Genomic DNA, 24,752 nt, shown 5'->3' with positions numbered 1-24,752 from the left:
TAAGAACAGGGACAACATGGAATAGACTGTTTCAGCAGGGATCTTATGTTTATCACAACATTCTCTAGTTTGAAAATGCTGACCACGATTTTGGTTGGGACACCCTCAGCCATAATGCCAAAGACCGTGTTTACTGGAACGGTGTCCAATCCTGCCTGCATATATTTGGCAGATGGGCTGCAGAATTCAAATATGGGTGGACCTGGATTGTTCAAGGCCAAGCCAGGCTATTTTGCCTGGTCCTCTGCCAGCCTAAAACCAGGGAATGATTAACTATGATTATATACTTAGCTGTAATGAACCTAATCCCAATAGCCAGTCATTTAAACATGGTGCCCATCAGCTGCTGAGGCAAATTATTTAACTGTTTCTCTTTTGCACCACCGCATAATCTTTGCCTTCCCCAACCCTCAAGGCAAATCTTACGAAGCTTTAGCTGGGAAAGCATAAAATCTCTGAAGGGTGAGCCCTCCCTTGGCCATAGCAGAATTGGCCCTGAATCTGTAGATTCTTCCATTGCTCGTGTGTGAGAAAACATAGTTTAAATTACAACCATGACCCTTCAAGCAACCAGCTTGGACTCGATTTGAACGATCTTATGTCCCTCGAAAGATTAACAGTAATTGGTATTATAGGACACATTCCTTAAAGCCAGTGTAAGCTTTATCATCTCAAAATGGAGAGAAAATGTTGAATTTACAGCAATAACGGCACATTTGTGCTGGGTACTGATTATCATAAAAGCAATATTTACTTTGCTAAATCAGGATTTATTTATTCAGGCCCAGCTGTGAAGATGCCAGACAATTGAAAAGATATACCAAAAAAGAGAGAGAAGAAGTAGTGAAAGCTAAAATGTCATTATTACATACAAGCCTGCTTCTAAATTAGGTAAGGGTGGATACTGAAATATTTAACTCCTTTAACTCTGTTGAACAGATGTCATTCACTACAACTTAATCCATGTGTTATTTGAATCCAGGCTTCCTCAACCTCGGCCCTCCAGATGTTTTGAGACTACAATTCCCATCATCCCTGACCACTGGTCCTGCTAGCTAGGGATCATGGGAGTTGTAGGCCAAAAATATCTGGAGGGCTGAGGCTGAGGAAGCCTGTTCTAATCTCTGCTTGAGAGGCTCAGGTCATTGCCAAAAGGGTTACTGAGATGGGGCAGCAGACAGTCACCATTGGTATGCCAGGCACCATTTTGAATCAAGATGGTGGACCAAAATGCAAATTCACTGTGACTTTGCCCGTTTTGTTTACATGTTTGGCCACCTCTTGAGCTATTGTCACCAAACTTGGCTTGAGGGTCTCCAAGGTGGAGGCAGCAGCCTTCGTCATTATTTGGATCCTAGTCAGATAGGCTTAGAAAGTGCTTGGTCCTGTATGATACATAGGAATCGGAGAGTGATCAGCTTGGAGCCTAGAAAGGGCTGAGACAGGGCTTCACTCTCTCAGACAGGGACCAGGCAGGGATTAGGCACCTGGAAAGGGCTTGGCTATGCATGGTGACCTCAGTAATTTCCCTGAGGGGGAAGTAAAGATCCCAGAAGGGGTTGGGAGCACAATAGCAACAGAAAACACCAATGGATTGATCTCCTTTCTGAACATAGGACAATAAAATAAAATAAAATCTGCTTCAGTTTCCCCTTTTTTGGTCATAATTATCCAACATTCTTAAGTAGAAGTAACAAACATTCACTTAAGACAAATGTGGCAGGATCTTTCCCCCCTCTGGCACACCACCAAATACTTTCCTCCTCCTTCTCCTCCTCCTCTCTCTCTCTCTCTCTCTCTCTCTCCATTTTTAACATGCTGCAACAGATGAAGGAAGGTCGTGTCTGATTAGAAATACTGGCTTCAGAAAGGATTCCACCGATGGCAGCTCAATTTAGTGTGATAATGAGCTTATAAGTAGTAAAGGTCACTAACTCTGGAAGGCCTAGCTTATCTATCTACACACAGAGAGAGAGGCGGAGGCGAGAGAGCAATATACTGAGAAATTGTAAAGTATGCCCACAAAATATAAGGTAAATATAAAACATCACACTTTCAGTAAATATTTTTCCCCCTTTGTTGACTTTAATTATGCATCTATGAATGGCAAAAAGGAAGTGTACATCTGTGAAGAAGAAACGCTGGAAGAAACGCTACACTTTGAAGCCCCATCAACTCAAGGACAGACCCCCGTTGGCAGTTTGAAAGCCTGCATTGTATGAGACGCTGGAATCTTTTCTCTCTGCTACAAAGGTATACAGGCACTGCCCCCCCCCCGAACTTTAATATGCCACAAGAAAGGAGGGGTGTGCACAGGGAGGGTTGCCAGCAACGATTTGATATGAGCAAGGGTTGTTCTTAAGGAAATTCACAAGCTGTGTTCAGAGAGATAGAATTCTGGAATAAGAAGATGAAAAGGTCCTAGTCTTTCCCTCCCGAGTGCGCAGATAACGCACAAATTTGGAAGGCCGGGTGTGCTTCAATTCACGTATCGTTTGGGAAAATGCGGGTTTTGTGAGTTCAGCTTTAAAAATGTGAACTGAATCAAATCCCCTCCTCCCACCGAGAGCACAATATTCTGAACAAGACTGAACCTTCTTGTCTGATCCAACAAGGCGCTGCTCGTCACTTTCGGGCTTTCAACCCCGGAACAAGTTTAGAACTGATATGGCTCCATGAATAATAATAATAATAACAAAATTTTATTTATATCCCACCCTCCCCAGCTGAAGCCGGGCTCAGAGCGGCTAACAACAATAAAAGTAACACAACATGAAGCAATGCTGTCTTTAAAAAAAGTATAACCCTATTATTTTGTGGGAGCCCCTTTTCATGACTGAGATGAGACAGCAACAATTCACCAAAGTTTTCTGGATGGAGTGGTTTTTAGGAATAGGGAGAACTGCACTGCCTCTTGAGCTACTGGCATTATCACCAACCATGCAAGAATGGGGTTGGGCTACCTATAAATAAGGTGCCCAAGAGGGGAAGTTCCTTATTTTCCAAAAACTTATCACCATCACCATCATCATGCAATCAGTTTTTTAGAACACAACAAAACAAAAATCTAAGGCAAGCCATCCCACAAACACACCAAAATACTTGAGGGAAAGTCTGCCCCCTTCCCTCATCTTTAGATGAATTTCTCTCTCTTCCTTTCCTCCACAAACATCCAAACTCAGACCAGCTGACAATATTAGCAGAGCAGCTGAATCCGCCTTTACAAAAGAACAAAGATGTGAATATTTGTACCTCTACTTTGTCCCCACCCTGCAGAAAAATGCAAGAGAAAACACAAACTAATAACTATTATGATTAAAAGGTTTAATGCCCAGCTTACAACAATGTTAAGTAACTTAACAGAGTGTTTCTATATTCCCTTAGTTACAAATGAGCCACATGAAGTGAATGGGACTTACATCTGAGTATTTATACCAATAGGATTGTACTGTACACCTTCTTAGGCATGACATTCTTTATTTTTAGATATTCATATTAATCACTTCCAACCATGACATGTATTAGAGCATAGGCTTTTTAGAATGAACAGTTGTTTAAGGTTCAAAAAATCATCAGTGTTGCAAGGTGATTTCTGGCTCTCCAAGGTGTCAGGCAGAATAACTGAGTGAAAATTTGGTTTCACTTGCATTTTAATGAGAACCTGCCTAATTCAAACTTCTTGAACCAACATGCGAACCGAAACACAGCTACCCTTTGAAATTTGCATTTCTTTGGATTTTATGATGCAGTTCTCGAAACAAGTATTATGTATAACAATGAACACATGCGAAAATCTGCATTACATGCCTGTAATGGTGGATATAACATTCAAAATACTTTGCATTTGGGAAAATTACTTGCAAAAATGTGTACGTTAGTCATGACTGCCTGCAAAAAAAATGTGTTTCGTATTTGAAATTTCCGCTAAAATGCTGGTGAATTTTCATGATAATCAAAGAAAAGCAAATGTGGGAAACTTAATTTAAGACTGGGAAAATGAGAAACTTAGAGAACTGAAATTGACAGATTTATTTTTTCCTAAACAGGAATCTTACAAAGCCCAGACCGGACCAGACCAATAACCCTTAAATCCTTTAGCTGCATATCAGGGATTGAAACTTGAACAGCGTGGGCTGAAGCTGATGAGATGTAATGAAATTGATGGGTTTGACTTAAGTGTGCTGCTTTCATTGGGTCTACTCTGAGTATAATTCTGCATACAACCCTCTTGTGTGCAAATCACACTTCCCTGAGCTTTGGTTTGGGACCCACATACAGAATCAATCAATGATGAGAGAAATGCCTGCTCACACACACAATGTTTCGGTGTGTGCAACATAATAATTCTACCACCATTCATACATTGACTATGGATAACTGATGTGTTAATATTTATGCTTAACTACAGAACTCATCAGATAAATTATGTTCTACCCTCTATAGCTGCAGTTCCCTTTCATGTACCATCTCAGACATTTCCATTACAGGTGAAATTAAATTACCCCGCCTCCTCCCCTACACTCCATTTAAAGTAAATAAAACTTTATTGAGCTCTCTCTTCCTCTAGGGGACTATACCGAAGATCAATGTGCAGATGGTATACAGATGGTATTTTTAGACTCTGAATCATATAGGTGAAGTCCTACAGAAGGATTTTGTTCTGCTGCAGTCTAATAGACAATTGGGAAGATGGAAGAACCTTAACAGCACGCGCTAAAAAATATTAGATTGCATCAATATTTCCTTCCTCTTCCAACAGTTCCCAACTTCTTAGCTGCCTCGGTAATTTAAGAACGTGAAGAAAGATGAAGCAAAAGAAACCACCTACTAAACCGAGCAACTCTCATCTGTCTGAAATAAAGAGGAAGGATATGTATAATAAGCAGTTTGGATTCTTCAAGTGGCTGGTAATGTAAAAAGAAAATTGCGAGTACATGTTAAGCACAACCTGGTCCTCAACACCTTAAATAAAACTTACTAGTGCAACTGGGGGTTTGAAGCATGTGCTGTTGCATTCTGGTCCTGACTATGGGCTTCCCATAGGCATCTGCTTGGACACTGGAAACCTCAGGAAGGCAGAATGCTATTGTACTCAATTTCTGCTTTCATGTTTCCTATAAGCGTCTTGTTGACCACTGTGAGAACAGCATGCTAGTCTAGGTGGGCCATTAACCTGTCCCAGCAGGTCTGGTCTTGTGCTGTCGTGTGGGGCCAAACATGATATTATGTTCAACACATTTTTGAATTGCGTGTGACTATTTTTAAAGACCAAAGTAGCAGCTATTGGGGGCAGAAAGATGCAGGACCACAGGGATAGAGTGGAGTTTAACCCTTTCTCTCTCTTCTGTAGAACCAGAAAAAACCACACACACCTTTCTGAGCTTCCTCCTATTACAGCATTTCACAAGCTTGGGTCTCCAGTTGATTTTGGAGTACAACTCCCATCATCCCAAGCTAGCAGGACCAGTGGCCATTATGGGAACTGTAGTCCAAAAGCAGCTGGAAAGCCAAGTTTGGGAAACCCTGTCCTCATACAAGTAGCAAGATTTTTTTCTGTGGGGTGGGGGTGGGTCATTAAGGCTGTGATAGAGAGACAAAAGGTTAAACACCTCCATCCCACCATGTTCCCTATCAAGATCTGGGCCCCCCTACATCTGATAGTTTGATTTTAAAAACATTCAAGTCAAGCATCTAAATATAAGGTTACCAGATTTTTTTCAATGGATTTTGTATGGGGACTGATTTGTAAATCCAGGGACTGTCCCTGGGAAACGGGGACGTCTGGTAACCTTAAAAGACATATTTGATGGAACACGTTGCTTGGTCCTTGATGTAAGGATATAAGCATATGGAACCATTTCACGGAAATGAAAGCTACAGTTTCCATTTCAGTTTTGCTAGAGTGGGAAAACACAAGCATCTCTCCATATTTATTTGGATGCTTTCTATTATCCCCTTGAAGATCCGTGTAAGTCCTGGACACAAGAATGATTAAAAAAAATAAAAATAATCACCAAAGGAACATAGGGGCATCAGAACATAGGAAGCTACCTGATAGTGAGTCACGTCATTGGTCCACCCAGCATTGTTTACACTGACTGGCAGTGGCTGCACAGGGTTTCAGACAGATGTGTCTCCCAACCTGACCAGGAGATGCTGGGTGTTGAACCTGAGACCTTCTGCCTGCAAAGCGGATGCTCTTCCCGTGAGTCCTGGCCCTTGCTTAAACAGCTGGCTTTTAAGACTCCGCAAAAAGCTCAGTCCCTAAATTAGGCCACCAGCCCACACAACTGGCAGTAGCCCTGCCTACATTCACATGAGCAGGGAAAAGAAGTGACAGAAAATACCGTATTTTTTGCTCTATAAGACTCACTTTTTCCCTCCTAAAAAGTAAGGGGAAATGTGTGTGCGTCTTATGGAGCAAATGCAGGCTGCACAGCTATCCTAGAAGCCAGAACAGCAAGAGGGATTGCTGCTTTCACTGCGCAGTGATCCCTCTTGCTGTTCTGGCTTCTGAGATTCAGAATATTTTTTTTCTTGTTTTCCTCCTCCAAAAACTAGGTGCGTCTTGTTGTCTGGTGCGTCTTATAGAGCGAAAAATACGGGTATATATGAACTTACTACCTAAGCTTCACCTTAGGCCACGCAAGCTCGGGGATTGCGGATTTCCTGTTCTCCCAAAGCTCAGGAGTTTAGTCGTATGCAGTGCTTTTTTCAGGGGTGGGTGGGCGCAGGGGTATGCATACCCCTAAACATTTTGTGAATCTAAGTTTGGCCTCATTGAAGGACAGTATTTCAATATGAGTAGGAAAAGGAGAGTACCCCTAAACACTTTTGGGGGGGGAAAGCACTGGTTGTACGGGGTGCTTCAGGGTCTGCAGAATTTGCTAGAGCTGTAAATCAGTCTTGGGGGACTTTGGAACAGCTCTGTCTCTAAGCTCTGGTTCTCTCAAAAACTTGGGAGCAAACACAAAAGTCAGAGTGAATTAAATTAAGTTTAAGCCAGATCCAAACTCCATTCAGGAGTCAGTCTACTGCTACCTGAGCCAGGCTAAGCCCAGCCAAAGGGGAGGGGGAGCCTTTAAATTACATAGCCCTTTTGGGCTTGTACCATGTTGTCAGGTCATATGATAGAGCTAATGAGCACCAGCTGAGCTGGGATGAGGGATGGTGTATCTCTGTCTGAGCCAAAGTTGGGGACTTACACCAGCATAACTAGAGACCTTCCAAATCCTAACTTGCTCACCCCAGCAGATCTAGGTTTGCGATTGTGCCATTAATTTAAAAAGCAGATAAAACCTTTCCCCCTTCTTATTTGCTTCATTTTTCACTTTGGTTGGTTACTTTTCCTTTTTAGTTTGGGAAGGGATGTAGATATTCAACAACCCTAATCTAAGGGATGAACCTAACCTAATCTTTGATGAAATGTTTTCTCCCCTTGAACACGTAAATTCTGACATGAAAAATGAAACTTGTAGAAATTTGGCTCAGTTCTACCAGTAATCAGCACCCTCTCCAGACATTAAAGTAAACACACAAGAGGATGCCAGGGGTGAGTTTTCTAGCTCTGACCTGCTACATCACCCTTTCTGTCACATTCTGACTCATGGAAGGTCAACTTCTGAAGTGGAGGAACTTCTGCACCCATAAACTTTTTTAGAACCCCAATTATGCAGGGTTTCAAAAGGTGCTGGCCACCTCAGTGGATCTGGCACTTTCCCAGAGCAAGCCAAGGCCCTTAGGCCTTCTGGGATAACACCAAACTCATTTTACTTTACAGATAGTTCACTTCAAATGCATTTGGTCCTGCCAAAAGCCACAACAGGTCTACATAAATGTGTTTAATAAATTAAAACGTCCATGCAGCAAGATAAACTGTATGCAATTACAAGTTCAAAATTATGAATTCACACCCCAGAAAAAAAATTTATTGTACTAAAGTGTCAAGCACACATGGATATTTGTCTTGCTTTGCCAAGGGTTCATACTAATGTGGCCACTTCTTTCCCATCATCATAATCATTCACATATTATATCTTCTTTCTAAATTTGTTATATCTTCCTCCAACAACTCAGTAAAGGAATTCGAGTCCTGTACTCTCTGACACATAAATGAACTGTGTGGCAAATCCCCAATTTTCCCATCATTGCAGATGCTACAGACTCCAAAGAGTGTTGGGGTATCTCCCTTCAAGCACTGTGGATGATATTAACTGAAATCTGGAAAGAGGAAAAGTATTTCTCAGAGTGTGCCTACCTATTAAAAACCATAAAATAATTCTCAGGGCCAAGCAGTCCATTTCAGGATTTGTCCTGGATTTGTTTGGATTGAAACTGGATTGAAACTGGATGTGCACAGAAACCCACCCTGTTTACAAATTATGTTTTGAGGGCTTCCAGTCAAGTACTAGAAAAAAACCCCACCTCATCTACTCAAGCTAAGCCATATTCAAGCAGAGGCAGCTGACATTTTTAGCCCTTCCTTCTCTGGAGGTTCATCTTGGCTCTAGCTCAAATCTTACCTGAGGGGGATGGACCGTGGAGTCCAGTAGAATTTGGGGGCAGAAGTCTAGGGTCCCACTTAACAGAATGAGTAGGAGGAACCTCAAACATTGGAGGGTCAGCTTACCACATTTTGGAGCAAACGAAGTAATACGATTGCCATCTCGATAGGGGACCATTTCAAGTTGGCGAAATGAAATGCATTACAGTGGTACCTCGGGTTAAGAAATTAATTCGTTCCGGAAGTCTGTTCTTAACCTGAAACTGTTCTTAACCTGAAGCACCGCATTAGCTAATGGGGCCTCCTGCTGCTGCCACACCGCTGCTGCACAATTTCTGTTCTCATCCTGAAGCAAAGTTCTTAACCCGAGGTACTATTTCTGGGTTAGCGGAGTCCGTAACCTGAAGCATCTGTAACCTGAAGCATCTGTAACCCGAGGTAACACTGTACCAGCTAAGACTATTACCCATAAGATCATTAAGTCCAGCATCTATAATTACCTAGTACATCAGTGCTGGAGTTTATATAGCTAAATGTGAGAATTGTCATCCTGTTCAACTGAGGTGGGTGGAGGCCAATGGAGGTGCTTGAGAAAGAGGTTACAAATTAGTTTCCTTACCACTGCCACCGCATTGAAATTTCACGTGATAATTATCTCAAAGAAACTGCAATCTCCCTATCCAAAAGCACTTCTGTCACTGCTAATTGTTCCAGCACATACCACAGGGACTGTTCAAATGCAGATGATTTAACGGTGACTGTAATTCTTCCTGTAAACAGGATTGATGAATTGTGCATACTCCAGACCTCAGGGTCCAAGGATGGAGTGACAGGGATCCCCTTTGAAATCCTTTTAGTGTCAGGGACGCGTGTCAAAGCAGCTGTCTTGCTTGCCAAGAAAGGCGAAAGGGGAATCCTGCACAACAAATGTTCTTTAATCTGCAGCATTCCCAGTTTAAGGCTTCATAAAAACTCCAACAGGCCATGACAAGAAGTCTTCTCTCTACTCTTTCCTATATAGTGGCAGCCTTCGCACAGTAGTTTCCATGTCTGCCTGCTAGATCCGCAAATGAAGAATCTCCATGGATTTCCTTTTCCTTCTCTCTGATGGAAATGTGCCCACAGCCGCTGCCTAGGTCAATGAAAAGGGCTTCAGAGGTGATAAGAAAGGATCTTGCCTTCTTTGTTGGGTTATTGTTCTTTTGAAGGTATAAGAAATTGGGGAAACCTGTGGCTTTCCAGATGTGGTTGGACTCCAACTCACATCAGCTCCATTCAACATGGTTCAAGGCCAGGGATGAAGGGAGCTGTGTTTCAGCAACATTTGGTGTTCCACAAGGTCCCCATCCTTGGTATACCATCCCAGCCTATGACCTGAAGGCACATGAGGTCACTACTTTGCCTGAAGATAAGCAGGTTTGGTTCTGGTCAGTGAATGGGAACCACAGTTATAGCAACTTGGGTTCCATGATGGAAGGAAGGGGATATTAAACTGTAATAAATTGAGTAAGTTCATAAGAAGTTTCTGAATCAAATATGTGCAGTACATTTCTATACTTTTGTAGGAGATAAGAGGTTTTTGGTGAAGGAAGAGGAGGTTAAAAAGGAGATAGAAAAACTTGAGAATACTCTACCAAGAATACAGGATTGTCTACCAAGACAAACAGAACCTAACATCATCTTTAGTCAGCATGATGAACACCATTGAATATCTCTGTGTATACCAAATTTCAGGTTGTGATCTATTGTGGAAGTACCAGAATATTTTTAAACAACAACAACACCAAGGCAAACCATGGGACAATCAGTATGTCAGTGAGGCCCAAATATTTTAAATATAAACAGATTCTGAAGCTTTTGTATTCTGAATACTGAGAATGTGAAATGCACTCTAATGCATTTAAATAACCAGCCAGTCTGGCACATAGAAATATTTTTGAAACACCTTTGAAACAGAAATTGATTCATTCATAATTGGTTAACATGAAAGGAATGCTTGTATTACTGAGCGAGACATCTTAAATTTCCTCTACCTTTGCGATGGATTCATGCAGGCTGAAGGAAGACACTAGTTCGTTGGATATTGTTGAATGTAGAGGGAAAAGGGCTTCAGAGAGAAAACTTGCCGTCTGTGTGACAAAAAAAGAGAAAAGGAGATGGAGAGAACCTTTAAGACTTCTTATTGATTTCCTTCTTCAAATGCCTTATTGGATTCTATCTGAAGGTTCAAAGGACCTCAAATTGTTTTAAAGTTTGTGCTGATCATTAGACTTCATTTTAGTGATCTAATTTACTCGTTCCAAACTCTGGAACAGAAAAAAGGGATACAGTTATCTTTACTGTAAAAAAAAAGTGTTCTCCTGAAATGACGTTTATCTTAGTAAATATACTTCCCCATTCAATGCATTATTACGCCTAAGCGGAGAAAAATCCATACTGATTTCATTTGTGCATTGCTAGTAATTCCAAAACTTGAAATGACTAATTGGCTTGTCAGAAATTATATATGCATGACAATTAGAGCCATAAAACACAAAACTATTTATTCAAGAGGAACTGCACCCCTCCCCTTCAGTAGTAGGCATAGGTTAAAATGTTAATTATAAAAATGAACTAATTCCTGTTCATGTACATCCATTTAGAAATTGAACTAGTTCAGTTTACAGTTCAATTCAGTTTCATCCATTTATCCTATTTACCTTTTTTTTTCTTTTGGCATTCAAGATGTTGTGCTAAAGTGCAAAACAGTGAACTTCATTAAAAAAAGAGCTAGTTTATTTGAAGAACTGGTGGTAGATAGTTTTCAGAGATGGACCATTGTTTATTACTGAGTTCCCGAGATTAACAGTAATAAATTAACACTACTTGTTATCAGGGGCTCACTGTTTCACGCTTATGCATTTGGTTCGGGCTTTTTTGGTTTTAATCTACCCCATCAATATTTCCAAGCACACTAAGGCAGCTAACAAATCAATAACAGAATAATAAAATAAATAAATAATACAATCTCCAACTTAAACCAAGTCACACACTCAAAACAGCAGCATACAAATTAAGAACTAATAATAGCAAAAATAATAGGAACATAAAGCTAAAACAAATGCAACAATTCTAAAACAGCCATCAGATAAGCACAAAGCGAAACCAGCAAAGAATTTAATAGATGAAAACCCTTTTAACCAACATGTTATATTAGAAGCAAAATAACTTGTTTTGATGAATTGGAAGAGCTGCAAAAAGATTCCATTGAGCACATGGATGAATAATATGGACAGATTAGCTACATATGAACAAATTGCATATCGACACAAATTAAGAATGGATTAATATGAAGAAATCTGGAGTGAATATTTAAGCGATAGGGTGGATAGTGGGAGGAAGTGGAAGGAGGAGAGAGAGGTGGGAAAATATTGTTAAAAAGGTGTAGTCATAGGTATATCAGTGTATTTAAATCTGAACTGTCAAATTGTGTTATTATTGTTATTATGGTTTTTGTTGTAGTGTCTTTTGCAGTTATTCTTTGTATCAAAAAAATGATTAAATAAATTAAATAAATTAAAAAACATGTGGAACCAGCTTTTGTTCCCCAGCGCCAATTCACCAAAAGAGGGGACGTATCCTTCTTTTACTTCAACTCCTGCCATTTTACTTCAACTCCTGCCATTTGTTGAACCTTACTGCTCAAAGCCCATTGGTAGCTTCTACTATTTTTCAGCTTAAGCAAAGGACCTCCATGTGTATCTTGCCCAAATGCGGAAGCACAACTGTGAGTTCGGTACATATGGAAATAACTCAATGATCTGAGAGCAGCCAATTTGCACTGCAGAGGTTGTGCTGCTGCTTCATCACATCACAGTTCTCAGTGTTCATAATATAAGCCTGAGTGGGCACCCAGTTTTGCTTCTGTCCCCACCCAGCACTAGCAAGTGGTCCTTGGGGTTATGGACCAGGACAGAATATAGTCCTCTGGCTGAAAGAAGGTCCCTCATTTCTGATTTAGCATCTGAGTGTGAGCCAGGGAAGATAATGGCACGTTTGATGAACTCTGAATGCAGTTCTGCTGGAGATTTTGTTTTTAAATGTTCCTCTAGCTGTGTTTGGCCATAGGTGATAAGCACCTGTATGTTTGGAAATACGTTTTTGAAGCTTCTCTCCATGTCTGACATCTGCTGATATTCAAAAGTCGGCTGCCTGATGCTCAAGTCCTTATATCCACTTTTAGTAGAGTCCTGAATTTTGGAATGGTTAGTATCAAAAGCGTGATTAATCCATTCCTGACTTGCCAGAAAGTTTTCCTTTTAGAGACCATATATTACTGTGAAGTGTTGAAATTGAAACCTTTGCTTTGGAAGTGATATTAATGCCGCTGGAAGATTTAACAGGATTGATTTGCTGTGCCATGCATTTTGCAACTTTCCCAGCTTGCTTCTGACAGCTAGGACACTGCTCTGAGGGTCTCTGGTTGTTTTAAACTTCAGTGTGCTCCTTTTCTACAAAGAACCCGAGCTTGGCTGTTTCACTTAAACAAGTTTAGACGTCAGTGGCATTTCATGCAAAATAAATTTGGCAAACGCTTCTAGCAATTTTTATCACAATTCTCTCTCATTTTGTAATTATTGTTATTAAATCTTCCAAAATTATTACATAACTCCAATCATATGTATCTTTTTTTGTTACACATTTTCTTCTTGACTTCCCGTCTATCCTTCCCTGTTTTTTTTATATTCCCCCTTAATAGTTGCATTAAAACACATCTACATTTATTTTCTAAGCCCCCAAAATCCATTCTCCACATTCTTCCATTGCTCATATCTCAAATCCTGCACATGATTTCATATAAGAATGATAATTCAATAGGTAGTCCTCCAATGGCCTCCATTCTTCTATGACAATACAATCATTTTGTCCTCTTATTTTTGCAGTCGGTTTCACCATTTCCCTATAGTTCACCAGTTTTATAAGCCAATCTTCCTTAGTTGGAGTCTCTTCGTCTTTCCAATTCTGTGCATATAAAGTTCTTGCTGCAGTTGTTGCATAAATAAAAAGGTTAGACAGCTTTTGGGGAATTTCCGTCCCTATTATCCCCAACAAAAATCCTTTGGGTTGGGCGGGGTGTTGGTCAATTTAAGCATCTTTTTCAGTTCATTGTAAATCATTTCCCAGAAATCCGTTGCATTGCCACAAGTCCACAAGATATGTTAATCACAATTCTCACACAAGGTGCAAACTGACTTCCCTCTCCTGCAAGCAATCTGCACATATAAAAGGCAGTGCCCAATGATCCTTTCTATTCTCCCAAGATAGACTCCCAGCCCCAGTCTAAGCTCCCTTCCAACCTCCTCTTCCATAAGTTATCTGCTGGAATCCTGCTAGAACATGAACCTCAATCGTACGATGCTCTTGAGTATATGGAACGCCCATGCAGCTTTGGCTCTGCAAGTGGAGACAGTGGCAGAATCCCTCTTCTATGTACAAAATGAACAGAGAAGAGAATGAGACATCTAGTGAGCAAGAGACAGAACCTCAGATGGAAATATGCAGATGAAGGGAGTGGCCATGCAAATATCCTGGTTCTCAGTGGCTAAAGAGATCACTGGTTGAATAGATGGACCATAAGGAGATGCCTTCTACTGAGTTAGACCCTTAGTCCATCTTGCGCAGTATGACCTACACTGACTGGCAGCAGGTCTTCAAGGTTTCAGATAAGGAACAAGGAACATTCCCCTGCCTACCCAGAACTGTCAGGGATTGAACCTGAGATTTTCTTCATGAAAAGCAGATGCTCTACCAATAAGACACAACTAAAGGCCTGGATAAATAAGTAGGGCTTTAACTAGTACTGCAAATATAAAAACCTTTATATCAACAGCAGTGTGATGGGCATGACTGGAAAGGGTCTTGTGTACAGCTTAGACAGTGGTATCTCAGGTTAAGTACTTAATTCGTTCCGGAGGTCCGTTCTTAACCTGAAACTGTTCTTAACCCGAAGCACCACTTTAGCTAATGGGGCCTCCTGCTGCTGCCGCACCACTGGAGCACGATTTCTGTTCTCATCCTGAAGCAAAGTTCTTAACCTGAAGCAATATTTCTGGGTTAGCGGAGTGTGTAACCTGAAGCGTATGTAACCCGAGGTACCACTGTTTCTCTATGGTTCCAATACTGAGAAAATCAAACCCACGAACACCATACCTTACAAATCTATATAGCAATGTGGAAAGAAATAATAAAAAAAATGTACCCATATGCAATCTTTCCAATGCATTATATACGGTACATTTTAAAAAATAATCAGAAAAGACGAAGTGGTTGTTTCACTTTCAAAGTAGGAAATAACTGTGGTGACCTCCTTGCTTTTCACTGGATGAAACATTAAAGAAACCCGCAAGATCTGAATGTTGCATAATCAATCATTCTCAGAAGAATTAATGAGGTAATAGATTCCTTACCACTGTATTTTCATCTATGAGAGCTCAGCACTTGCTCGTCTTCCACTCCCACCCTGCCACACACACACACACACACACACACACACACATACCAAATATCTCCAGGAAGAGAACCACTCCAGTCATTCATTATTAGGATGACAGTGCATAAGAGAGGCATGATTGACAGTAACGATTCATCTTTATTTTAGATGTTTATGCAGGGAAACTGAACAGATCAGTACATTTAAGTGGAAAGGAGCAGAGCCCAATGTACTGCTGCGCAAATAACACACACAAATTGCCAACAATGGATAGGTAACAAATCAATAAAACACTTGAACCAGCACCCTCCCGCTTAAAAGAACTAAGTGCACTTGAAACTACTAAGGCTGTGTTATTAAAGCTCATTTAAAGTACAAATAAAATGATGATGATGATGATGATGATGATGATGATGATGCCTTCAGGAGAGAACCTTTTCACTGTGCTACTTGCCCCTAAGGTCTGTTCCGTGACCACTCAAAGCAAGCGTTTGATCATTGTTGCACTTATTTTAACAAAACACCATCCCAAACAAGTGTCTATGGTGCTATGCTTTAGACATGGGCTTAAAACCTTCTCATTCACACAGACTGTCTCTGTAGTGTGACCCTACCATCTTGCCCAGGGGTCAGCAACCTAAGGCCCATGGGCCACAAGCAGCCCATGGGGGTCATTTAACCGGCCCATAGACCCTGCTGCCCACTCGGAGGCCCCCGCCACCCACTCAGTCGGCTACCGTGCGCCGCGCTAAACTGGTGCAGAGCAGAGTGGGGACCACCTTCTGCAACACTGGCTGACTTCCCATTGGCTGCAGGAAGGAGTGCCAGAAATAGTGCTTGCACATGCATGCATACGCACACACTCAGACCCACTGTGGTTATTTCCCAACTTTTTAAATGCAGTTTTGGAAATACTCCAAGGTTTTTCATTATGGGATGAAGAGCCGACCACCACCCAAAGACCATCAGATCTACCTGACAAGCCAAAAGGTCCTTCCCTTCCACACTCTCGGTTAATGGGGTGGCATCTTTTGATCAGCAGCCATCGATCAACTTTCTTCTCTTCAACCGAATTCCTGAAAATAACCTTCTGTCACATCACAGCTGAACTGGAACACTGTAGGACTGCATGATTGATGGAAGAGGCTCTGAGCAATTCATTGACATATGACAAGAGTCCCAGAAGCTGAGCCACCCACTTTGCCTTGTTGATAAGGCACAACTTTAACACAAGCAGGATTAAGGCAGAGATGACAAGCTGGGCAAAGACTGATAATCAGATACGGAGCATAGCCTAGTATTCTGAAACAGGAACTTAGAGAACACAAGAAGCTGCCTTATACTGACTTAATACATTGGTCCATCTAGCTCAGTCTGTTGGATAGTTTGTTTAAAGGTAGGGTTCATTATTGTTCCACAGGGTGTGTACCACTTTAAGGGCCAGGGTGCATATCCTGACCTAGTTTTTGCAGCTGTGTGGCGGTGTAACAGGTGCTGATAGGCCACTGTGATTAGCTGTGTCAGCAATTGTGTTTGCTATATAATGAGCTTTACTCTGTACCTTACCCATAGCTGTCAACTGTTCCCTTTTCTTGCGAGGAATCCTATTCGGAATAAGGGAATTTCCCTTAAAAAAAGGGAAACGTTGACAGCTATGACCTTACACCCCCCCCCCCGGTGGATGGATGGGTGATAATTATAACCACTATGTAAGATGTATGTTTGAGGAGTTTTTGTTATTAAACCTTGCAAAGGTCTCTTTGCATCTCTTCAGTGATTCCATCTATGTGGTCTACTCTGCACACAATCTGTGGCTTGTTTCAAATGCCCAGTACAGTATAGGCTACACTGAGTGACAGCTGCTCTCCAAGGTTTCAGAGAAAGGACATGTCAGGGATTGAACCTAAGACATCCGACATGCCAAGCAGTTGCCCTTCTACTTAGCTACCACCAGGCTTTGTCTCAACCCTGTTTTAAATCATGCTGCAAAATACCTTGCTTGAGCAAACCTGCTTCATGGCCCTGAACCAATTCACTTGACCCACGCTGCCTGTTCTGAATTAATTCCCCAATAACCCTCCTGTCTCTGAGTGTTTTCTGAAACTCTGAATGAATTGCTCATCTGGACTGACTTTGCATGCTAAAAAAGGCCTTGCAGTATCATTTGGGTTGAGTCCAAACTATCCACCCATTACCATTATCGTAAAGGTTCATGAGCCACCACTGGAGGGATAGCCTACCTACTGTTGTAACTACTCTGGTAACCTCAAGGTTAGATTACCGCCTCTGAAGACGGTTTGGAAACTTCAGCTGGTGCAGAATTCAGCAGCCAGGTTGCTCACTGGAGCAAGACGGTTTGAGCATATTACACCAATCCTGGTCCAACTGCACGGGCTACCAATTAGTTTCTGGGCCCAATTCAAAGCGCTGGTTTTGAGCTATGAAGTCTTAAACGGCTCAGGACCTCAATACTTCAAGGACCGCCTCTTTCCATATGAACCTACCCAAGACCCTGAGATCATCTTCTGAGGCCCTTCTTTGTGTGCCTCCTCCTCAAGAGGTCCAGAGGGTGGCAACATGAGAACGGGCCTTCTCTGCAGTGGCTCCCCGTCTGTAGAATGCTTTCCCCAGGGAAGTTCGCCCGGCGCCTTCATTATATACCTTTTAGGCACCAGACAAAAATGTTACCTTTTAACCAGGCCTTTGGTTGATCTGATTGACATCCTATACCTTTTTAAAATGTGGCCCTTTTGGGGGGATGAATTATTGGGTTATTGTTTTCATTTTGATTTTATATATCGCAATCTTTTTTGTGAACCACCCTGAGACCTCCAGGTATAGGGCAGTATATTAACTAACTAACTAACTAACTAACTAACTAACCAACCAGGGGCTAGAAACCACAGGAAGACAGAATGTTCTCGTGCTTGGATCTTGCTTTGGGGATTCCCAAAGGCATGTGGTTGGCCACTGTGAGAACAATGGCTTACATGTTTAAAAATGTGCTAAACGCATAAACACATAAAATCTTTAGGAAAAACTACCATAGAAAATTGGCCCAGTCACCTGTGGGTCTGAGTATGGGGATTTTCTTGACAGACTGATTTGTATTGAGGGATGGTCTGCGCCTACAGATCTGTAGACAGAATCTGGCAAATCTGGCAAATCTACCTAAAAGGAGAAGATCGAATTTGTGCTTTTCCGGGTGGTCAGCAAGTCAACCTCTCTTTATCCCAATGAATAGTGTGCAGCCCAGATACTTTTATAAGCACATCTCAGTACTTAGTAAGGGTAGCTTTCTCCAGCAGTGTGCTCATACACACACACAAATGAGTGAGTCTTCCCATTGATTTATTCAATAGAGTCAACAATAGCAACACTATCTCTCCCTCATAAGCATAATAACTGAAAATGTGCTACTTAGCCGACACTAATGCAATGGTTAACACCTTGAGGACTGAAGGAGCTAAACATATGCAACAGATAATAAAGGAACACCATATTGCCACATGTGAGGTGCTAACTTTTGCTCTGCCTTTACGTCTACTCAGGTCTTGACAGACAAAGCTGCGTTGCTGATCTGCTTCTTTCACTATTCAAGGACTACAACAGCTACAAAGCATTCCCAACAGATGTTGTCTTCTGCTGTTGCCTTGCCTCTGAGAGGGTAAAGAGAGTTGATAATAGGAAAACAAAGAGATTATTTCAACAGTCAGGCAGAAACAGAAAGTTCCAGCTAATTAATTCCACCACCACCCACCATAAGTACTTAAAAATGTATGGAGAGACTGAGATCAGGCCAGTCTAGTCCAGTATCCTGTTCTCACAGTGGCAAACCATATGCTGCAGCAGTTGCAGTAACAGCATAATAATACTAATAATAATACACCCATCTGGCTGGGTTTCACCAACCACTCTGGGTGGCTCCCAGCAGAATATTAAAAACAAAACAAAAGATCAAACATTAAAACACTGCCTTGGTCGCACTGGTTGATGATCTTCGGTGGGCTAGGGACAAAGGTGAGAGCTGTTTCCTAGTTCTGCTGGATCTCTCAGCGGCGTTTGAGACCATCGACCTTAACATCCTTCTGGACCGTCTTGAGGGGCTGGGAGCTGGGGGCACTGTCATACAGTGGTTCCGCTCCTTCCTCCTGGGCCGTGTTCAGAAAGTGGTGGTGGGGGATGAGTGTTCAGACCCCTGGGCTCTCACTTGTGGGGTGCCTCAGGGTTCTGTCCTCTCCCCCATGCTTTTCAATATTTACATGCAACCGCTGGGAGAGATCATCAGGAGGTTTGGGGTGGGTGTTCATCAGTATGCGGATGATACCCAGCTCTACCTCTCTTTTAAATCAGAACCAGTGAAGGCGGTGAAGGTCCTGTGTGAGTGTCTGGAGGCGGTTGGAAGATGGATGGCGGCTAACAGATTGAGGTTGAATCCTGACAAGACAGAAGTACTGTTTTGGGGGGACAGGAGGCGGGCAGGTATGGAGGATTCCCTGGTCCTGAATGGGGTAACTGTGCCCCTGAAGGACCAGGTGCGCAGCCTGGGAGTCATTTTGGACTCACAGCTGTCCATGGAGGCACAGGTCAAATCTGTGTCCAGGGCAGCTGTTTACCAGCTCCATCTGGTACGTAGGCTGAGACCCTATCTGCCTGCGGACTGTCTCGCCAAAGTGGTGCATGCTCTGGTTATCTCCCGCTTGGACTACTGCAATGCACTCTATGTGGGGCTACCTTTGAAGGTGACTCGGAAACTACAACTAATCCAGAATGCGGCAGCTAGACTGGTGACTGGGGGCGGCCGCCAAGACCATATAACACCGGTCTTGAAAGACCTACATTGGCTCCCAGTACGTTTCCGAGCACAATTCAAAGTGTTGGTGCTGACCTTTAAAGCCCTAAATGGCCTCGGTCCAGTATACCTGAAGGAGCGTCTCCACCCCCATCATTCTGCCCGGACGCTGAGGTCCAGCGCCGAGGGCCTTCTGGCGGTTCCCTCATTGCGAGAAGCAAAGCTACAGGGAACCAGGCAGAGGGCCTTCTCGGTAGAGGCGCCCGCCCTGTGGAACGCCCTTCCAGCAGATGTCAAAGCGATAAACAACTACCTGACATTCAGAAGACATCTTAAGGCAGCCCTGTTCAGGGAAGTTTTTGACGTGTGATATTTTACTGTATTTTTGCTTTCTATGGAAGCCGCCCAGAGTGGCTGGGGAGGCCCAGCCAGATGGGCGGGGTATAAATAATAAATTATTATTATTATTATTATTATTATTATTATTATTATTACTTCCCTAAACAGGGCTGCCTTCAGATGTCTTCTAAAAGTCAGATAGTTGCTTATTTCCTTGACATCTGATGGGAGGGCGTTCCACAGAGTGGGCACCACTACCAAGAAGGCCCTCTGCCTGGTTCCCTGCAACCTCAATTCTTGCAGTGAGGGAACCACTAGAAGGCCCTCAGAACTGGACCTCAGTGTACGATGTGGGTGGAGACGCTCCTTCAGGTATTGCAGACTTTGTAAAGTTTATCTGATTTTTTGGAACAATATTCTGGTATTTCAGGTTGGATGTATCCCAATAGCGATCTTGATAATGGTCCTTGTCATTCCTCCACTCCTTTGATCAGGCTTCTCTGGTGTCACTCCTGTGTCCATCACACTTGCAGTCAACCAAAATGTCCTCAGACAAGATCACTCACTCATCTTCCCTTAAGAATGATCAGCTCTCCTGATCATTTGAGCTTTCGTTTAAGGAAGTGTTTTGTGAAATTAGAAAGATATTGATGGTTCCCCTTTCACAATAGTGGGTCACTTCTGATTAGACTTCGATTGAGCATCCAACTTCCAATCTTAAAGAGAATTGCCTCCTTTTCATTTTAATTTGGGCACCATTTTCTGCTACCCTCTGGTCTCTTGACATAGTGATTAATTGATTTATGAATCAATTACATTTGGCCTCTAAATGGGAACAAAAAAAAAAATTCATTCCCTTTGATTTATTTATGGCATGTGTCAGAATGTACATCTGCTTTCTTCCATCCATTCTTTAGATTTTCTAACCCTTTCCCATGTAATTAACTTCATTTTAGAGGGATATGAAATGTGCAACCCTTTTCACACTCAGCAAAAGACACCACGCAGATTCAAAGGAGGATGATTTTCATCAAGACTGCAGCACAGAGGAAAAGTTTATCATTCTCTCCCTGCCCCCGCCAAAAAATCCCTGATATGCCATATGAACTGAAGCTTATGTGGTTCCTACTTAAATGCAAGACCAGGCACGTTAGATATGATTGGATATATAATGGAATGTGTGATAAACAAACTTTCACAGCTAACACAAAAAGCCTTCTTTTCAGTTTACTTGTTGCCAATGATATGCACAGAGTGTCCTTGTGGAACCACCCCAAAACACATAAAAGAAACTGCATAAGATGAAAGAAATGCATAAGAACTGACCTACTCAAGAGCACATGGAGATAGGAGACGCTGCACTATAATCACTTCCATACAATTTGAGGAATCACAAATGCAGCTGTCGAAATGGAGGCTAAAATTCCTCGTTCCGTGAAAGAAATGTAATATTTTTCGATTCCTCCCACGCCAACCTGTTGCCACAAAACAAATGAAGTAGAAAACCAGGTAACAGAAGTGATCTTCATGCATACACTTGTCTTGTATCAGGGCAGGGGGACCTGTGGACTTTCAGATGCCATTGGACTCCAACTCCCATCATTCCTGGCCATTGACTTTGCTTACTGGGACTGGTGGAAGTTGGAGTCCAATGGCAGGCCACAAATTCCCCAACCATGCTGGTCTTGAGTGGCTTTCCTTTATACTCTTATGGTCAAAACTCCAACAATTAAGAGCTGTGGATCATTAGACTGAGCCTGGCCTTGGCTGGGGAGGGCGGGGTATAAATAAAAATTATTATGATTATTATTATTATTACACTGTTGCTACCATACTTATAGTACATTTTAAACTTCTCTTATTTTTAAATAACCCAGGATAGTTTAAGAAAGATGAGTTTCACACAATGTTACAAGTGAGTTTAAGCTGTAGAGTTTGAAGACCACTGAAATCATGAGCGCTGAATTTATTTTGAAATTCACTCTATACTTCATGTATGATCTGAATGACCTAGACAAATTGAACAGTCTCAAGAAGCTGGAAAGATGACCCAACAGTTCTAACAACATAATGCCCATATAAAAGATTGACTAAGAGCTTCACAGCAACACTGCTACAGGTGTTGACAGTATTTTATTTATTTTCATATTTTCATCTAACCTCTCCCACTGTTTGCGTTGGCTTTACAATATCATAAAAAGCAGCAATAAAACTGCATAATCCTAAAAAATTGCAAGCATCCCTTGAGAACTAGTAAACCATGCAGAAATCAGAAATGGGTTTCTATTTTTTTTTAAAGCAAGTAAGAAGTCATCCTTTTCTTTCTTTTCTTTTTCAATCAACAAATGATTGTGAAAAGGAGGAAAAGAGATACGAATGTGAGCTTTGCCTTTTTTAAAATATAAAAAGCCAATGGGCTGCAGCGTTGAGGAACCTATCAGAGAGATCATTACCTATCATCATCCATTATATATATTACTGAGCATAACACGAGCCAGGACTCCAGCACAGAGGCCTGTACAGAGGTGGGATGCCACTTTCAGACAAAGGGCCACATTCCCTTCTATGAAATCTTCCAGGGGCCACATGCCAGTAGTGGGCAGGGCCAGAGGCAAGTCAGGGCAAAACACTGCCCTGTAAAGTTTGGCACAGTAGGCTATTTTCTTCACAAAGAGGCAAGCAAGGGGCATTCTCAGAGTTCCAGGAAGCTCTCCAGCCATACAAAAACACTCAATGTGGATGTGAAACAAGACCGGTGAGGGGTGTGGCCCTGGGGGGAGAGGGTGTGCATACCCTTCAACATTTCTCTGATGAAAATGTTGTTGTTGTTGTTTAGTCGTTTAGTCTTGTCCGACTCTTTGTGACCCCATGGACCAGAGCATGCCAGGCACTCCTGTCTTCCACTGCCTCCTGCAGTTTAGTCAAACTCATGCTGGTAGCTTCGAGAACACTATCCAACCATCTTGTCCTCTGTCATCCCCTTCTCCTTGTGCCCTCCATCTTTCCCAACATCAGGGTCTTTTCCAGGGAGTCTTCTCTTCTCATGAGGTGGCCAAAGTATTAGAGCCTCAGCTTCAGGATCTGTCCTTCCAGTGAGCATTCAGGGCTGATTTTGCTTATTGGATGCTGAATTGGGACTAGCAATATGTGATCACTCTGTGCCTAGTATATGCTCCACTATCAATTATTACTACTGCTACTTCTGCTGCTGCTTTAGGAAATGCAGATTATAGGCTGGCCTTTCTTTTTCTTCTAATGCCTATTTAGAATTTATTTTACATCTATTGCATTATATTGCTTCATTACACTATTGATTTTACATTTTCTTTCAACAGTTGAGACTAGCATGTTAGGAAGCCTGTCTGTGTCTGCAATGCTACCAGTGCCTATGCAGTTGAAATCCCCAAATGCTCTGGAGCATTAGCATTTATTTTTTCAGTGTTTATAAATAACACTCACTGTTTGACAGGAAGGGTGGTCATGGAATCTCCTCTGGTGAATTTCTGCACTCCTTTTAGGCAGGAGGTCATTCATTATTTGGCTACATCCCACCTCCTGGAGCCAGAACTGCAAGGGGTATGTCATTTTCCGAATGGGTAGAATTTCCACAAAAATCTCTGCCGCAACTGCAAAAGTAGAAACCTCTGCACATGTAGCATCTAAAGATGGCAGTTAGGGATAGCTTTCTGTGACAATCCTTGGTCAACTTTTCAGAGAGCTGGTTGAAGTGGCAAGATCTTTGGCCCACAACGAAATTGCTTAGGAAAAGACAGAAACGGAAGAAGCTCAGAAAGCCAAGGTAGGTCTCAGTCTCACACCAAATGCTGCTTCTGTTTTGAACAGAATAGACCTCTGCAGAATCAATTAAAATGGAGGCTAGCTACTGAGGCATGTACATTAGGAAACTTCAGATCTATGGTAACATCCTCTAAGGAGCAAACTCTAAGCATTCAAACTCTGAATACCACCACCTTGATGGGAGATTATTGGAGAGGTTGAACAGTGACCCATAGAACGAGGTGAGATATATTCTGTAAGGAACTGGGGAAGCAGCCTGATTATTTTTAGCCTTGGTTTCTCCTGTAACACCAGAGTGCAGGGGGGGGGGGATTTTAAAGGGTGTATTCCCTGGGGTCAGTTTGTTTTAAGATTAATGAATGTGGGGTATCTTTTGTACACCTTCAGAATGTCTGCAAAGGATAGAGGGTAAAGTCAGAGATGGATTTAGGGGAGCATGACCAGTTCAGTATCACTGGGCATGTAGTCTCAGCTATGTTGCCAGGGACATCACAACTATGATTTAGAATGGAGCATGAGGGGTGGAAGAGCTCCGAATTTCGGCACCACACAGAGCGCTGCTGAAATTTTAGACCCCAAGAGCCACCACGGATAAAGTATCTAAAATGATGGCAAAACACTGCATCACCTGCAAGGCAACCAGCTGTTAATACTGTAATAAGGTCCATAATTATGTCAGAAAAGAGAGTGGCTTCCCCCACTGTGGGCAAGAGTATCCCTTCTCCATGGAGCCCACGGACTCCTGTTTTAACTAGAACTTCCCTTGTGGGTGTGAAAACAAGAAGGTGAACCTTGTTGAATCCTCACACTTCATTCTCTGTGGTGGAGGAAACCCCTTAATCTGTTTGGGC

At 42.2% G+C, this 24,752-nt stretch overlaps 1 protein-coding gene across 6 annotated transcripts in view; it reads right to left on the bottom strand.

Moving 5' to 3' along the window:
* NAALADL2 (N-acetylated alpha-linked acidic dipeptidase like 2) overlaps window positions 1-24,752 on the bottom strand; it is an 821,817-nt gene that overhangs the window by 90,818 nt on the left and 706,247 nt on the right. For all 6 annotated transcript variants that reach the window (XM_081862367.1, XM_081862368.1, XM_081862369.1 and 3 more), the window contains one exon: window positions 10,537-10,632. In XM_081862367.1, coding sequence (XP_081718493.1) covers window positions 10,537-10,632 — 96 coding nt within the window. The remainder of the gene's footprint in view (window positions 1-10,536; window positions 10,633-24,752) is intronic.

Source organism: Podarcis erhardii (assembly GCF_964252035.2).
Source record: "Podarcis erhardii genome assembly, chromosome: 5".
NCBI lineage: Eukaryota > Metazoa > Chordata > Lepidosauria > Squamata > Lacertidae > Podarcis > Podarcis erhardii.
The sequence above is the reverse complement of the archived record's forward strand: the minus strand, read 5'-3'. Positions and strand labels throughout refer to the sequence as shown.